This window comes from Sinohyriopsis cumingii, chromosome 14 (genome assembly GCF_028554795.1).
Source record: "Sinohyriopsis cumingii isolate HCF-2022 chromosome 14, ASM2855479v2, whole genome shotgun sequence".
Classification (NCBI taxonomy): Eukaryota; Metazoa; Mollusca; class Bivalvia; order Unionida; family Unionidae; genus Sinohyriopsis; species Sinohyriopsis cumingii.
This window is the reverse complement of record NC_142974.1, coordinates 47,634,718-47,653,161: the sequence shown is the minus strand read 5'-3', so window position 1 is coordinate 47,653,161 and position 18,444 is coordinate 47,634,718. Positions and strand designations below refer to the sequence as shown.

Genomic DNA, 18,444 nt, shown 5'->3' with positions numbered 1-18,444 from the left:
TCTGCTCATATTCATTAAGTTGACGAGTGAACACTGGGTAGCCAGACTGAAGAACCTTCCCCTTCCACCATAAATTACAATACTACTCCACTATCCATAACATGGAACGCAAGGACCTAGAAGAAACACTCACGTCCACATTTTTTACTTACAAAACACACACTATCTGACAAGACAGGGAAACAAAGTGCTTATAGACACACTTCTATCTTTTGAAATAAAACAGAGAAACGATGTGTTTATGTGCACACTTTTCGTTTTTAACCTATAGACATATATTATGGCAATTTGACTAGTATCTCTTTTCTAACTGGTTGGGGTAGCCCTGAAAAGGGCTGTTTTGTTCGGGGTTATGGCAATCATGTATCGTCTGAGATTGCGTGACCGTCTGGCTGCAAGATTTCCCACAGGATAGGGTCTGTTTCTTCGGAAAGAAAAGGAGAACCCATTCCTGTCCACAAGCCAGTCCGCAATACCTCTGTATGGCTCCTGCTGCTGTTGCTGCCACTGCTCTCTGCTGTCTCTGAAACCTGTACTTCTCCGTCCACTATTCTTGCTCTCTCTCTTGATTTCATTTCTGAAGACATCTTCTATCAGGTCTTGGCCACTTTTGACATCCTGACATTCTTTATCTCTTCAGTCTTGGGTGTCAGGTGTTGCCTGACACGATGTAAATTCACGTAAGCTTCGTTCAGCTTGGCTAGCCTTGAACACATCTTCATAGGTGGATGAGTAAACAATGGATGGTCAGCCTGGAGACTGTCCCACTTTATATGGCTCAAGCGAGGACGCGATGGAAAACATCCCTACGGTTTTGTTGGGTCCGAACGTTATAGAGCTTATCTTTATGATAAGGGACAGAGAGAAGTCAAAGAGGATGTATTCACATTGATTTTTGAAAACAAACGACCAAGACTTTTTTCAAAACAGACTATATTTTATTCAACGAACAAGCAACCAACAATTTTATAAACAAACAAACAAACTATTTTTGACAAGGTTGACAACGTTATGAAATCATGTTAGTCTTCCGCGGACGGAAGTCATTGGGCCATTGATGTACACTACGTTTCCTAGCTAAAGCCAAGAGATATCAATGATGGACACAAATTTATCGATCTACTTTTTCATCGTTTCTAGAAAAGTTACGATCAAAATAAGTCACTAAATGTTCTAAGGGATATCAAAGACTGCGCTGATGAAGAAAATACACACAATATTGTCTACACGCCATGGAATCTGTGCCTTGTAATTTCACAATATTGAGTCGTGTCGTCTGGGCATTTCTTCTCATAAAGTCAATGATGACGTCTTCCGAATACGGTAATCCATCCAAATCAAAATACTCCACACAACCCTATTTAGGGAAGTAGACGGCTACCCAGTGGATTTCTGGGAGATGACTGTCGTCCGAGGTTGATGACATAAGCTTGATATTCTTTAGGTTTGCGATAAGGCAGTTAATTTTTAGCACACACGACATAATTCCAAGAAGCAGTGTACGAACTGTTGTTCAAAAGGTAATAAAGTTCTCAGGTATCCCTTATTTGTTTTCTTGTTTTTAATCTTGCTTTTTATAAGTAATGATAAGTCATGAATTCAATCCTGACATTTTGCTTGAAAATATCTGATAAGTAACCGTCTCCGCACTCTGGGCCAAGAGAGCTTCGATGTGACGGATCTCAAGAGCAATCAGTGGAGGAGAGGAATGACCACGCAAGACTATACCACTGATGCACCACTGCTTCTTCCGAGATGAGAACCCAAGCGTCCTACAGATAAGTGTCCAATTTTTCTTCTTGATTCATCAGCAGACGCTTCTGGTGTTGAATTTGACTGCGGTGTTCGTTTTGACATCCATAGCAATCCTTCTTGGTCAATTCCGTAATTTATCTGCCAGGTATTTGGCAAAACAAGAGACTAAATGATGTTCTTGTTCTGGCCATGTAGACCTCATCACTATGTTTTCTTTGTCTTCCACGGCTTCCACGATATCCTCCCATTCCATTTCCAAAGCGTCTCCCCCATTCAAAGAGGGATAACTGTTTTCCATAGCTTCTAATAGTCCAGAATAACTTGTCTCAAACTGTTGATTTCTATCGTATTATCGAATGCGGCATACAAGAGGATGTTTATCGTCTCGGGTAAGCTTCTGCAAACTGAAGTTTCACACGCAGTATACCCGATTTTATAGGGTGGAAATGTACATCGTGGATTCCTTGGTCTGGAAAGAACTCATAGGCCCACAAAGCGTAGCCTTCTGCATAATCGTCGTACAAAATACAGTGGCTGCTGTTGCTCCCTAACTGTCCCGCGGCTTCGTACAGGAACAAATACGAGTAATTCTTCTCGGCACTAAAGTCAGGTTCGATCGGTATGGTACACAAGGTCTTGAAAGTGGAAAGAATTTTGACTGTGGACTCCGTTGAGGGCTGCATTTCTAACTATGCCAAAGATCAAACGTTTGGGTAACTGTCTTTGGCACAGATGATCTTCGATCTTGGATCGGAGTCCAGCAGCAATGGTGAAAGTTCTCACCTCGATACGTTGTATCGGATACTTGCCGGTCATGTTGCTCAAAGTGTGACTGATGTCGTTTTTAGGCAACACTTCCACACGGCGTCTGGCTTCTTGGATGATGGTGTTTTACTCGTTGGCATGGGCCATCAAATGGAATACGGTACTGCTACGATTCAGTCTCAGGCGGATATCAACCTCGTTTAGCAAATACTTTTCAACCACATGTCCAAATGCAAACGATCCATCAGTTCTAAACTACGTCCTTCCAGGAATGTCTTTCGACGGTCGTTAAAGCCCAATTGTGACGATCGTCATCTACTGTCAGTGCTGTGTCGTTAAACTTGGTCTCGCCCGCTGTGTCAGGTTTCCATACGACGAAAGAATCCAGCTGAGTGTTCTTGGCCATTTTCCGTACGTCAAGATATTTTCCAGGTACGCTCGGTAAGGGAAAGTATCCATGCTGCTATTGACCAGTTTGTTATTGAAATACAAATCGACTTCATTGAACAAAGAATGCATAAAATTGTTGACGGAAGCTAATCTAGCATCGGCTCCCGGAGCGCTGTCGTCCGTTTTGATCACTTTGACTTTCAGTTACAAGTAACTGCTATACAGGCCTATGTAATCATCGGGCTGTCCTTTGAATTCAAATTCGATGAGAGCTGAATTCGTCAAAGTTGAGACTGGATGGAATTCTACCCATTTGGATTCTTGCATAGTCATCATAATGGGTGGCATGGCAAAACGATGCAGTTCCAACTTGGAACATGCGCAAGACTACCAGTTCATCATTTTTCTCTCTCTGATTTAATAACCAAAGACGTCTTTGTCTCAGACCATTCTTCTTTTCTTGGTCTTTCTAGCTCTGGGGTATGAAGTCCTCTGGAGGGGTATCTTCGTCTTCGTATCTTTCTGCCTGTTCCTTGCTGTGGCGCCAGGGAAGGAGGAATGCCTGACTCGGCAGCGTCCTGGACATTAATAAGAGTTTCTTGTCAGCCCAAAATGTCTTTGCCTGTTTGAAGCAAGATATTGTTGCCTGCTCTCAAGAAAGTTTCTTTGGGGTTTTGTTTGTCAACGATGACATTTTGGAGACATTCTTTGCCTGGCGTCAAAGCGGCATCTTTCAAAGCGTGCGATCCTCGTGTAACCATCCGTTTCAAAACGGGGTCCACCGAACAAAACACCGATTTCAACATCTCTACTAAACTATGTCCTCGCGTCGAGCGACGCCTCCGTACAGTGATAAATGACGTACGAGACGTTAGAAAATTGTTTTTCAAAAATGAAGTTTCACCGTGACTTTCCATTTGGTAAAAGGAATATTTTGTCCCAGATCTCCTTTTAGATAAATTATGACACTGTCGAAATATGACTTAATGACGGGCAAATGGTGAGGATGTACAAATTCACGGTGAACTTGATATATGTTTCTACCTTCCTCATCAGCGGCCATGGCAGAATCCACTTTGGAAGGAATCACTCGCAGGAACGGTACTGAGGTGTGTCCCTCCACATTATACTCCACCACATCAGAGTACACAAAGATCAAATTTAATCCTTGGTTCAGTTCTATAGGGGATCTAAAATACTTCACAATATCTAAGTTGTCGCTGATGAATAGTACGGACTCTCCTGACTTAATCATCTTGACTACCCAACCCAAAATGTCAAACAATTTAGGACATAATTGAATGGCCAACATTTTGTTATCCGGAAATTTCATCAGCAGGCGACGAGTTACTTTATTGTACTCCAGGTCACACATTTTTATTTTTGTCCAAGGCTTTGCCAAACAGCTCATTAAATTTGCCATCTACTGTGCGCACCAAATGTTGATCGCTAAAATAATAGCCTGCCGAAATTTTAATAGTTTAGATGTATCAATGAGTGCATGACATTTCTTAGAGCAATCATCAGTTGGGTTTTTATCCAAGTAGTCTTGCACTTTGGCGTCCAGAACCTCGCAATCAAAAGTGTTTTGCTTTTCAATAATGTTTTTGATTTGTGTAGGGTGAATCATTTCCACCAAAGTCACTTCTCAATGGGCTTCGTGATCTGTTTGGATGGCCTGAGGCAATTTGGCCGTGAAACAGCATAAAATATTGAGGGGAAACACCCCCATGCAACTGTCGCTGGGTAACGTTAGGTAAAATTGGTTGTCCATAATTCCAGTGTTCTGCCGTCCGAAGGGTCACTGGAAGTGAGAGAAGTGTCTAAAAGAGGGTTGGTGTGATTGTTGTTTGGGTGGTGACAGTTGGGAATGTGAATGACGTTAGGCGCAAGGTCCCCGTTGTTACCGTTAGATGAGTATTTCAGGGAAGGATTGGGGAGAAGTTAACCGATGCAACTGCTCATTAAAATGGTCCACAATTGTTTGTATCCTTGTTGCAAACTCAAATTGGCAATGGCAGCACCGATGACACAATACACCACAAAGATTTGACAGAAAAGTACGATTACATTCTAGGCACACGTTCTCCACACCACACCCACAAGGGATGCTTTTGTAGATCTTGCACAGAACAACTGGGTGAAGGAGTGGTCACTGCTGTGGTGGTGACTGAGGCAGTGTTGAAGAGCATGATGGTCACTTATTTGTATATCGATGACTTCCGAAGCGTTGATCCAAGAATCAAAACTGGGAAGATATACATTCCAACATACATTGACTTCTATGACACGGCGTTTTTCCACTTTACGGGTTCTTCGATCGAGAATGCATTCGATGTCTTACACTTCGTCTTCCTTTTTGATCAAGCATTGTAATTCAGGCAAGTAAAACGTTTCTTTCAACAGTTCCCCGTTCGTGTTTTCTAATTACTCGACGGCAGAATGACGGTCAACCACTCGGCCAGTGACACGACAAACTCCGTCAGTCCAGTTGGGTATGTAACCTTTGTCGAAAATGCGTTTGGTTTTGCCAATACGCACTCAATCTCCCGCTACCAATACTCCACCTTTCTTGGGGGTAGCCACAGCTGGCGTCGTACCAAACAGACGCTCATAGATGGTCACTTCGTTGTCGGGAGTCATTTTCTTTTTTTTTGGGGGGGGGGGGCACAAGTGCGGCACGACATCGATGTACTTCAGAGTGTGTTGATGAGTAAATTATTTTTACATGCGTTCTTTCAAATTGCGTTAGTTTGGCTTTGGCTTCGGGATTCTCGGTGGTGAAAAACAATTTGTCTTGTTTCTTTAACTCTTTTTTGAAAGCTTGGTTAGGAAATTCGGTACCTTTCTCTGTTTGCCATCGAAGAGGGTGACGACCGCTTTGTTTCAACACCAGACTGATGGCTCGTACTAACTTAGTGCTCGACGTGGAAGTCAATGGCTCGACACAGGCAAATTTGGAAAAGACGTCGATGACACAAAACAAATATTTGTAGCCACGATTGCAGATGGTCAAATGAGAGACATCAGCTAAATAGGCTTGCCATTGCTGATCGATACCCTCCACTAGGCTACGACTTCTGGCTAATTTTTGTCTAATGGGTTTGTGTAAAGTGTACCTGGCTTGTTCTCGTTCCTCTTCTTCCTCAGGCATCCGTGGCGCTGCGTCTGTCTCGGTCACTGGGGTGGTGGTGGTGGTAGTGGACATTTCATCAGGGACTTAAAGTCTTTCAGATTCGCTGGAGCTGTTTCGTCTAAAGCTTTCTGGTGAAAGAGGTTGCTGCAACACTTGACCGTACCATTGCTTTTATTCTGTTTCCGACCAATCGCTCTATTCCATCAATGATTGCAATTCGTGTTTTAACCGAGACATCTCGGTCAGATGAGGATTGGGTGGTAAATGCGAGGTCCGTTGTTCTTGCCACCGATGGAATTCCATCCATCGTTTGAAAGGCACTAAAAACAATTTTCGTCCTTCTATCGTTTCCAAAGGTCATGTATGAGATCTTTTGACTCTAGATATCCCTTTTATCTTCTTGTTTCCGTTTTATCTCCCAAGAGTCCTCTCAGCATTGTTCCAAATACTCCTTTCAGCAAGGGTTCTACCAACATGGACAAAATTCATCCGCGTTGTAAGAACATCTTTTTGCTTTCGAAGAATGGGTATTTTCTTATTGACCATTTGGCAAAGAACGTGTCCATGTTTGGCTAAGCATTCTTTCTGATGTAGATACAAAGCTATCAACCATTTCAAGACATTTAGTCAACATTCACACACAGTATCGACAATGTCTTTGGAGGCAGTTTGAATGCTTGAATAAACGAGGAGGTAGTCATTTCCTTTTCTTTCCTTTGGGGGTAGATAATGGATGACTAATGGGGGATGACATCTTCCGGAGCACTAACACCACTGATACCGAGAGTGTGGTACAGGTATTTTTTGTAGTGGAATATGTCGCCATTGATTTTCTTTACGTCTTATCAACTTGATGACAGGCATCAAGGGTCGTCGAGGGATTCTCAACGGACTAAATCTGGACAGTTCTTTCTTGGATAAATCCAGTAAACTCTGTAACATGCCCCATCTCTCTTGGACATTGATTTTGAGGGCATGTACTTTCTGAGCAGCGGCCACTGCAGCTAAAGAGGAGGAGGGTGTCACCAGTGGAGAAGTTCTTGAAGACACGGGTTTCCATTTTTTATCAAATTAGGATAAACGGGTGTCAAGTTGGATTTGGATTGCATCACCAGCAACGGAGAAGAGAAATAACCTGAGGCTACTGGAGACGAGGTCACCGTCGCTGCAGGCCTTGGCTTGGGGATGTAAGGTTGCCTCCTGGTCGCACTGCCTCTCTTGCGGGTAGAAGTTGTTTTCTGGGGACTTGTCTTTTTCGGTGGTTGTGACTTGGTCTTCACACCACTGCTCTTTTACTTCTGGGTACATTTGGGTTCGGGAGTTTCTTTTGTCTTGGGAATGCCTTTAGAGGCATTGATATCCCATTTTAAGATGACACCTAATAGAGAACCGCTACCTCTAGGTTTCAAAATTATTTGCTTTTTGGTTTGAGTGTCGATGCGTCAAGGCTACTTTGTTTCTTTCAAAACACTTTGGAATGTGAATGATGCCTTGCAGTAACTGACGTGTTGTCACCGTAAACCATCGTACGGCTTCTTAGAGACTAGCTTCTAAGACACGAGCATTTGTAAATATTTTTCTCGACTGATGCCGGCCAAGGCACGAATCAATTTGACGGGGAGATGAGACTGAAGGGATGTCATGTTGACGATGTGTGAGACAGATCCAAAGTGTCCGAGATTGTTAAAGAATTTTTTAAGTCGACGGGGACGTGTTTACGAAAGGCCCTCTGTCTTGGCATCAGTGGTGAAACAGATGGGTATGAAATCGTAAATAATCGGAGGGTTAAGTCCGAGAGTAAATAGGCGTGAGGAGTTTGAATGGCATTGTTGTACGCTTGAGTCAGCGAAGTAATTCCTTACTGTTTGGCTAACACATGCTATTGCGATTTATATCTAGGGCTTTTAAACAAGACCACGTAATGAGCATTGAGAATGATAGTGAGATGGACATTACTTTGTTAAAACAAATTTTGTGTCATGTAAATGACACTGGCATTACGATGATTCCCTTTGCGAGTAAGCCACAGTTTAAATTCTTCTTCGTATTGTCCTAACATGTCGTCGAAGATGACCAGAAGAGGTTGACTGGAGCCAAACACGATCCCGTCGTCTTCGCCAGGAATGCCTTCAACAAACACGACATAATCGCCCTGACTTTCTCGCAAGAGACTGTAGGCCGATTGCCACTCTTTGTAACACCACACGATATGTTGAGGTGGACGATCGATCAAATGATGAAATTTATGTTTGATCAAACGTTTGACAAATTCGGTTTTGCTTGAACCGCTCGGTCCAGCAATTAACATGTTAAAGGGATGGCAAAGATACAAGGCCTCCCAACTGGCACGATCTAACCTTTCGTCGATGACTTTGAAAGTGGAGGAAGAGGGAGCAGAGAGAGCAGAGTAGCCATAGTGCAGGAAACGTCACTTTTGAAACGAAGAAAGACAACATTTTTATACATTCAGGACATGTTTATTTCCAAAACATAAGTGCCAATGGGTTAAGTACATAGATAAAATACACATCAAAACGATCAAAGTGGAATATTAACATTTTTGTGTTTTGTTTGTAAGATCAAAATAGACGTGTGTCTATAAACTCTTCGTTTCTCTCCCGTGTAAGAGAGTGTGCGTGTGTGTATTTTTGTTTGTGCTTGTGTGCGTGAGTGTTTGTTGGTTTGTGTGTGTATGTGTGCTTGTATGAGTGCGCGTACGTTTGTTTGTGTGTGCATGTGTATGTGTGTTTGTGTGCGTGTTCGTACGTTTGTGTGTATGTGTATTTGTGTTTGTAAGCTTGCGCGTATGTTTGATTGTGTCTGATTTATAGAGTGCGCGTAATTTTTCTTGTGCGTGTGTGTGTGTTTGTATGAGTGCGAGTGCGTTTGTGTGTGCATGTGTGTTTTTATGCGTTCGCGTACGTTTGTTTGAGTGTGTGTTATTGTTTGTTTCTTTGCATGCGCGTACGTTTGTTTGTGTGTATATTTATATTTGCATGTGTTTGTGTGCGTTCCCCTACGTTTGAATGTCTTTGCATGTGTGTGTATGTGTGATTGTTTTCTTTCCCTAACAAAAAGATTATCCCTTAACAAAAAAAGTGTCTGTGTGCATGTCTGTATCTGTTTTTGTCTGCACGTGTTCGTTTGTGTGTGGTTGTGTGCTTGTTTTCTTCCCTTAACAAAAAGCTTATAACTTAACAAAAAGGTGTGTTTTTATGTTTGTATTTTTCTATGCACGCGTTCGTTTGTATGTGTATTTATGTATGTGTGCGCGCGTACGTTTGTATATGTTTGTGTGTTTCTTTCTTTCCTTTAACAAAAAGCTTATCCCTTATGTAAAAAGTATGTATATGCGTCTGTGTGTATACCTGTATATGTATTTTTGCATGCACGCGTTTGTTTGTGTGTGTTTGTGTGTTTGTTTCTTTCCCTTAACAACAACCTTATCCCTTAACAAAAAAGTGTGCATGTGTGTGCTTGTGTGTCTGTATTTGTATGCGTTCGTGTACGTTTGTTTTGTATGTGTGTACATTTGTGTTTTTATGCGTTCGCATACGTTTGTTAGTGTGTGTGTGTATTTGTGCTTTTATACGACTGCGTATGTGTCTGTGTGTTTGTGTATTTATATTAGTATGCGTTCTCTTACATTTATTTGTGTGTATATTTGTGTTTGTGTGCGTGTGCGTACATTTGTGTGTATGTATGTGTGTGTTGCGTACCTATAATTGTGTTTTACATAGTGCACGTACGTTTGCTTGTTTGTGTATGTGTGTGTGTTCGTATGAGTGCGTGTACGTTTGATTGTGTATGTGTGTTTGTATGCGTGCGAGGACGTTTGTTTGTGTGTATTTTTGTTTGTGTTTATGTGCGTGCGCGTACGTTTGTTTGTGTGATTGTGTGTATGTATGTTTGTTTTCTTCAATTAGCACAAAATTTATTAACATAAACGTGTTTGTATGTCTGTGTTTGCTTGTGTGTTTGTATGTGTTTGTGTGCGTTCCCGTACGTTTTTATGTATGTATGTGTTATTGTATGTGCGTTTATTTTCTTCCCTTAACTAAAATATTATCCCTTAACAAAAAAGTGTGTGTTTGTATGAATCTATGTGTTTTGTATGCACGCGTTTGTGTGTGTATGTATGTGCTTTTGTATGAACATGTTCATCTGTGTGTGTCTGTATGTGTGATCGCGTTCGTTTTTGTGTTTTGTGTTTGTTTCTTTCCTTTAACATACAGCTTATCCCTTAACAAAAAAGTGTGTGTAAGTATGCGTTTTGTATGCACGTGTTCGTTTGTATGTCTTTTATTGTGTGTGTACTTAGTGTGCGTTCGTACGTTTGTATGTGTTTGTGTGGGTTTTTTCTTAATAGAAAAACCCTTGTCCCTGCTCAGTGTGTTTGTTTTGTGTGAATGTGGAGTAGTGTGACTATAAACTCTTACTCTTTTCCTGAGGTGATTGTAGGTAATAGTGTGTTTTGTAGAGAACAAAATTTGCTTCTACACAATGTATTGATAGTAAATAATGTGGATTTTTGTTAGAATGAGTGTTTTGTTTTGTATAAACATTTATTTTTTATTAGTAATCTCATCACTATGGAATGTTTGGTCGGTGATTCAATGTCTATAAAGTTATATGTCCCGCCCCATCAGGTGTCATACATTTTTTCCGCTGTCGCTGTTTGGCCCGATTGAGGTCAGCCACTTGCAACATTGTTTCCAATCTTCAGTACCGTGACGTCGTCATTCCTATTGTCCCTACACAAACCCAATATTTGTTGTCTCTTATACGGGCCCAATATTCCCATGTTAAAGTTCCATTGTCCCAACAGTGACGGTCCTGTATTCCCCATGTTAAATACACATTGTCCCCAAAGTTGCCCATAACCTTATTGATTGGGATTTAAATTGTCAGTGAATCGCCTTGAAAAGCAAGAAAGCTTGGCGGGGCGGGACATACACATTTTTATAACGCCTGACGGAATGGGATATATAACTTTATATAACGCCTGGCGGAGCGGGACATATAACTTTATATAACGCCTATCGGACATTGTTGCCAATGTCCAACACCTTGACTTCATTATTCCTATTCTCCCTATACAAACCCAATATTTTTTCCCTATATAGGCCCAGTATTCCTATGTTAAATTCACATTGTCCCAAAGTGCCAGTCTTGTATTCCCCATGTTAAATTCCCATTGTCGCTAGACAGTCCCAATCCATTCTTACTATACATCCCGATGTTCAATTCCCCTTGTCCCGATACAGTCCCAATCCATTGTCACAATACATCCCTATGTTTGATTCCGCTTGTTCCTATACAGACCGAATCCATTCGATTTCCATTGTCCGTATACTGACCCAACCTGTGTTAAACTTTCTTGTCCCTATACAGGCCCAACCTTTATTCAGCATATTCCTTGTCCGTATACAGGCCCAATCCATTATATTTTCCATGTACATGCCCAGGGGCTTTTGTAATGCTAATGCCCATTGTCCGTATATCGCCCCACTTAACTGCTAACCACACGATTATTTGTAGTCTCATTACATATCTTACTAAACTGCGCGGTTCCAATTTTATTCTGCTGAGTGTACTTTGTTTAATCATCGATTCCATGATCTGATTTGATCGCATAAATGTCATGGTCACTAAGTTGTCATTATCTGGCACCTGTTTAAGTGAAAAAAGATATTTTGACAAATAATTGACAATTATTGTCAGTGAATGTTATCATATAATTTTTTTGTTTATGTTGTTGAATATTGCTGCCAATTAGTGGTTGAAAATTATTGACAATTGTTGAAAATCAGTGCTGTGTCCGAAAAATAATAGCGTGTCGCGCACAGGTCTAGCAGGTCTGCTCAACGGCGACGATTTGAGCGCAAGCCAATTAGCGGCGAACATACATCCAATGGCATGTGCGAGTGGGACAGAGCCGGCCAAGTGATTGCCTCGTCTAAACTGAGCGTCGTGGTGTCGGTGGACATAATAGCTACTTTTTGGAGGCGTAGAGGAAGTGCGCCGTGGTTTGCTCAATTCGGTCATAACACGCAGGAATTTACTCGTGTGGCGATAACTGGGGATTTGACGAAATTTATTCTTTTGAATTTCGCAGCGATATCCATGACGTTATCCATGCGTGGTTTGGATGTCATTTTAATCCGGTCTTGTTATGATTGATGTTGGATGTTGGTATATTTGGCTATCGGAGAAGCAACTATAGCGTATCGACCTAGAAAAAAGTATGGATGTCAGAATTTGATCAAGATGTTCCTGGCGAAATCACGTTTGCCAAAGAAATTGGACGAAAAGTCATTGGAAAATACATAATGCGGACATCGGCAGATCACAAGCGTACATGATAGTGGCTCGTTATTGACCATGCCCAACTGGATTTTATTATTGCAAATACAAGACAACGATGAGTGTTTGATGGAACAAGAAACGCACGACTACCAGACGAAACTACACTTGCATGGACATCAGCACCAATTTGTTATAGATGATAATTCGATTTCCAAACGATACTGTCATAGTCACCACTGATTCGTTTTATAACAACAGAGCAAATTTACCATCGATGATGTATAAGGAGTTTTCAATGCTCCCACTGACCAATCGGTGTTGTGTTGATGCGGCGATGGCACGACGTGATCATCAATGCGAGTGTTCTAGAACAATAACAGCACCTGTGACAACAACCCGTACGCACACTGGAGAATTAAACTCGAATAATTGAAAGCTGGAAAGCAATCGTAGACTATGCTGTGGTGAATCAATGACGGTCATGCAGCATTATCAGCTTCTCTGCGGGTGCATGACCCTGTAGCACAACACTGAATGGATCTGGTCGTTCTGGTAAAACAACAAGGTGATAGCTCTGTTCAACGGTGCTGACATGGATGTGTTGACACCGACACAGACTCGTCAGATGATGCTTGGCAATTGATCAGTTAACGCACAAGCATATCAGAGTTTCTTTCGAATGCGTGCTGATCAATGAGATCAGCCTGGATGGGCCATAAAAATTAACCCCGTTTTTCACGTGACTGACAAAACACGGATTGCCGTTATTATGTAATTGGGGTCTAGATCAAATTGCACATATTGCAGGTGACTTTCCTCATGCGAGCACGTACCCCAGATTTCCGTGTTTGCGATTGTGAATCAACACCGAGGTAGAATTTTAGTCTCGGTGATAGGGTTACACCGAACACAACATAAATTCATTATTATAGTATACCACTTGCATCCAATGGAAGTGATTGATTTTGCAGCTACCAACTATGCTAACCCGGGTAAACATCATCGTTTGGTACCAAACAATTCAAGTCGTGTGATAATTATTGATCCGCCTGTGTCTTTTAACACTCATCGGTTGCTCAATCGGATTTTTAGGTGGTTGAAATGAGCCAAACTTTACTTAGCTTCACCGTACACATATGATCAGCTTTGTCACGGTGTTATTTAATATTTTAACAATTCTGACACTGAAACCCGCGACATTGACTGTTTATCGGATGATGTGCCAATCAGTTGTATGCAGACATCAACGATACACCGCTAGTCGACGACCTTGATGGAACCCTCGACAACCTCGTGGTTTTCAATGGCGTTATGCCTGACAAGTAAGCAAACCCTGCTAGCATTTTCTAGCGAGGCCGACATAAAACACATTTAATCTAAGCCTGGGATGTGCCGATGTGATAGTATTGTTGATGATTCAGAATGATATAATCAAGACTGAATCACAAAGTAGTGCTTTAGGCCAAAAATATTAATGAGCACTTTGTAATGAATAATTTAAATAACTAAATCTTCTCAGATTAAAACGTAACACAAATATAAGTCTGATTCCACTAAAAATGCTTCAATAGGAATGGATATTTCTGATGTACGCGACATTAGTATAAGAACCCAAGATACACTAAGAGGAACAAGACAAGACTAAAAGAAGCATTTTTAGAACAGTTTATTTTAAAACAAGGTCAGGTCAATCTTCTAACAATTTGGTAAAGAAAGTGACAAATAAAATGAAGACTGGACATTTTCAAGGGAAAACCAATGTACCGCGCTCAGTTCTAAATTCATATTTGCATAAGTATTATCTTAATGCTTCGTCTACACTCATGGACAAAAGCTAGTAATGAAATATGTTTATAAAGTGACCATTACATCTACAACCGTGACAAACATTGATCACACTATATATATATATATATATATATATATATATATATATATATATATATATATATATATATATAATCGAACATTTACCGTACAATGTGACCTCTGTTTACTTTATGAACGTCACGCCAAGCATCGAATGTCTTTTGAACACGTATGAACTGTCAATAATTAAATAGACACTTTCTATATTTGACTTCAGTCAACAAACACCATCTGCATTATGCAAGCAGCTGAGTCAGCTGGCCTCTTTTCCGCATATATATGCATGAGCAGCTGACAAAATAAGGTTTCTGTGAATGAAACGCTTATCCACTTGACTATTAAATGACATATTAATATGGTTAGTTACTTGCAAAAGAAATTTTGCCAGTTGAAGCTCAATGAAAGTCTTATTCCAAGGAGTCACACACATATGAAGAATATAATTAAGTTACCTGTAACAATAACATAAACAATTTTAATAATAATAATAATAATAATGATAATAATAGACAATATACACACAAACACACACACACACACACACACACACACATATATATATATATATATATATATATATATATATATATATATATATATATATATATATATATATATATATATATATATATATATATATATATATATATATATATATATATATATTAATGATGCTACACACACATATATATATATATTAATGATGCTGCTACTTATTCTTAGCATTACCTTGGACTGTTATTACCATTATTATTACCATTATTATTATTATTATTATTATTATTATTATTATTATTATTGATCCAATTAATATTATTAATATTATTGTTATTATTCTTCTTATTATTATTATCAGAATCATCAGTGATAGTAGCAGTTGTAGCAATCAATATTGTAGTAGTATTTTTGTGGTGAATGCTAATAAAAATATTTTTAAAACAAGACTCTTGGTACATCATCATTCTTTCAAAAACTATCTTGCTTTAATAGGCCGATGTAACATTTATCAAATTGTTCTATTGTTGTGGAAGAACATAAATATTTTAAGTCAACCAAAAACGGACACAGGGCCGGGATAACAGCAAGCACAGTTGGCACGTGCATCCACACTCCCATTCATAGGTCGCCCTCTCTCTCATGTTACCATACATACAGTTACATGCGTTTAAATAAACCATATATATGTCTATAGCTATCGCTATAAGAATTATTAGGGAAGTTAAAGGACTGCTTTCATGATTTATTTGTTGACATATTCGGGTCCCGAACTTACATTTTCCGGGCCCCCAAAGCCTTAATCCGGTCATGACAAGACAACTGCTAATATTTGCAGTATTAGCACACGTATCCTGAAAATGTCCTTGACAAATGTATTTAAATGAGAAAATTAAACCTTTCAGTACCTCGTCTAAAATTTTGAAAATGTGATATGAAATGTATTATATATGACACGCCAAGGCCCATTGAAAATGTAAATAAAACGTTGAAAATTCAATTTATAACTTTACCAAAATAAACGAAAATACTTTATTACTGTTACGTCCGTAACTTTTTAAACTCCCTCAATTTGTCATGAATCATACGAAATTGAAACATTTTCATTGTCTTTTTTGGTAAAAGAAAATTGTATCATGCCAAAATATATAAAACTATAAAAAAAATATTTGCACACCAGATAGAAATTATACAATGCATATGAAAATTACTCAACATGCATTACAGTATAACTGCCCTCACAATCTGTTGCAAATGTTCAATACGTTTTCTGACTCAATTTTCGGACGACATTTGTAAACGTACAAAATGTTTTTTATAAAATCAAAATTAGACATATTAAAGGAGAAGCACGGTGTCCGACAGAGGGTAGACATTCATGTTGTTGTTTTCAGTCTGTCAGCATTGTATTGTAGCGTAAAATGAAGTTTTATACATTCTGAAACTTTAACACATTTCAACCAAAATTTGATATTTGAACATGCCCATGTTGTATATGACATACTCTAACATGTGGTTATGATGTAATAATCCAAAGGAAAGGTTCTGCAAAAAAGACACTAGAATGGTAGTTTCAGGTGTATAAAGGATTAACATCAGGAACGACCAGATAATAAGACAAAGTTATCATATGATGCCATCAAAATAAAGTACATTGTCGCAGGTTAAAAACGTTTAAAAGTATACTTGTAATAAAGTGTTTTGAAGGTATTTTTAAAACTTACCTTCAACTCTTGTAATCACATCTGATTTGTTTTGTGAGGAAGCTGAAACAGAAGCAAATACAGTACTTACAGTGCTTTCACAGATGTGTACCTTTCATTGTACCGTAATATATTCCCTAAACCTCTAACGTAAACAGTTCTGAATCGTATTTGATTCTTATGAATTCTTATGAAAAAATGCTGTCAGTTTATAAAGTACGTTATCATATAGATGAATATAAGGATATCTGATCAAAGATAAACAACTACAATAGCTAAAACGTACTTAACTGGCTGGCAATAGCTAAGTGGGTGTGTTAAGAGCCGTTTCGACATAACTGTTCACGATACCATTATGCAAATATGTATACTTAAGGAACGTAAAATGGAACATCCCGAAATTCCTGCAGACCTCTATTTTTTTGGGACTGAGCAGAAATAATGCAAAGTGGGTGGCTTACACGCTTCATATGTTATGACAGTTTGAAGATCCAAACTGATTCTTTTCTGTTGTTGGTTATAACGTTTATATTCAGGTCTTAGTATGTTGATAAAGCCTAGTGATCTACCCATTTTTTACGATTTAGAATGTATAATCGAATTTCAACTAAGTTATTTACCACATACTCTGGAAAGTCATTTTGTAAACAATTTCACACATTTTATTTGGCATCAATATAATATAGATTTCAATATATTCTTCATCTATGTGACTGCATCAAAAAAAATCATTTTATAACTGTATTCCCTATGATGAGAATTTACTTTCCTAAATAATGTTTTCAACCTAAATTCTGCACAATGATACTTTTATAATTGTCTTGCTCACATAATGTGTGTGCTAAGATTTCTTGCTACCCTCTCATACACACTTCTTCATACAAAGCCCTAAATGGACCATCCCGATTCGCTCGAAGTTAAGCAGGTTGAAGAGCAAAATGTCATTATTTATCTTTACGTCGACCAATAATGCTTAGAAATTTTTCATCCTATTAAACAATGGTAGCTAGTTGATGATCAGCACTAAAGTCTATTTTTAAGTCGGATTTTACTACATATATCTAACGTTATTTCGTCAGTTGGAATAGCGCTAACGTCCATGTGTGATTCATTTTTAAAGCAAACAGTTTAAACACAGCTGTCGTTCAGAGAAGACAAACCCACTAGTAAATTTAGCAAACGCCCAGATAGTAAAATGCCCCGCGCTCTCCCTTGTGGGTGCTCTAAGCGAAGCTATACTTAGTGAAACAGGAATGATAGTTGATGACACCCTAGTACGAAAGTGTATAGGGTGTACTCAGATAATTATTCATACTATGTATGAGACAAATGCAGACATTCTCAAGCAGAAACAAGTGTTATATATGCCGTTTTCTAACAAAACTGTATTATTTCTTGTGGAGCCAAAACACAATTGTGACTGGGCACGTCTTAAGAAAAATTCTGATCTGGTTCAACAAAACTAAGATCAAACTTTATGGATAAGCTGCAAATATGTCTTCCATCCATCCATTTGCTATGTATGCCACGTCATTTTTATGAGAACCAATAACAAGAGAGTTATGCAGAACGTGTTCAAAAGACACTTCCTGCTACGTTTATCTAAAGTGGTTTAGCAGCTTTTAAGACGCTCATGTGGATGGATAGATAAATTGACACACAATAGACGCAAGGCTATGCATTAACAAAAAGAAATATAATTTTTCATATACTAATGCGGTGCAAAGTTGAATGTGTCTTTTTAATATTTTCAACTTGCTCATCCTTCGGTAACTTATTGTTAAGTAGATTTATTGCTGAGAGTTCATATTGGTGAGTCAGACCCTTTACATAGCAGATTTGGTTTCTCGGGTTATGTAATTAACTTATGTTGCATGTATATACACACCACAAGTAAATCAGACAGCACTCAGTCTCTTCTGTCCATCAATTGAAAACATGTTATGGTAATCTTAAACCAGTAAATGATAATACAATTGTAAAATTCGCAATTGATCACCCACTTCAGTACAGTCAAACATT

The 18,444-nt window shown here is 39.0% G+C and overlaps 1 protein-coding gene across 5 annotated transcripts in view; it reads right to left on the bottom strand.

Annotated features, from left to right (window-relative positions):
* Window positions 1-18,444, bottom strand: part of LOC149783716 (enteropeptidase-like) — a 220,011-nt gene that overhangs the window by 191,396 nt on the left and 10,171 nt on the right. For all 5 annotated transcript variants that reach the window (XR_016413660.1, XM_089931972.1, XM_089931969.1 and 2 more), the window contains exon 3: window positions 16,444-16,485. Coding sequence is in view for 4 of the 5 variants with exons in the window: in XM_089931972.1 (XP_089788098.1) it covers window positions 16,444-16,485 (42 nt within the window). In the remaining variant the exon portion in view is untranslated. The remainder of the gene's footprint in view (window positions 1-16,443; window positions 16,486-18,444) is intronic.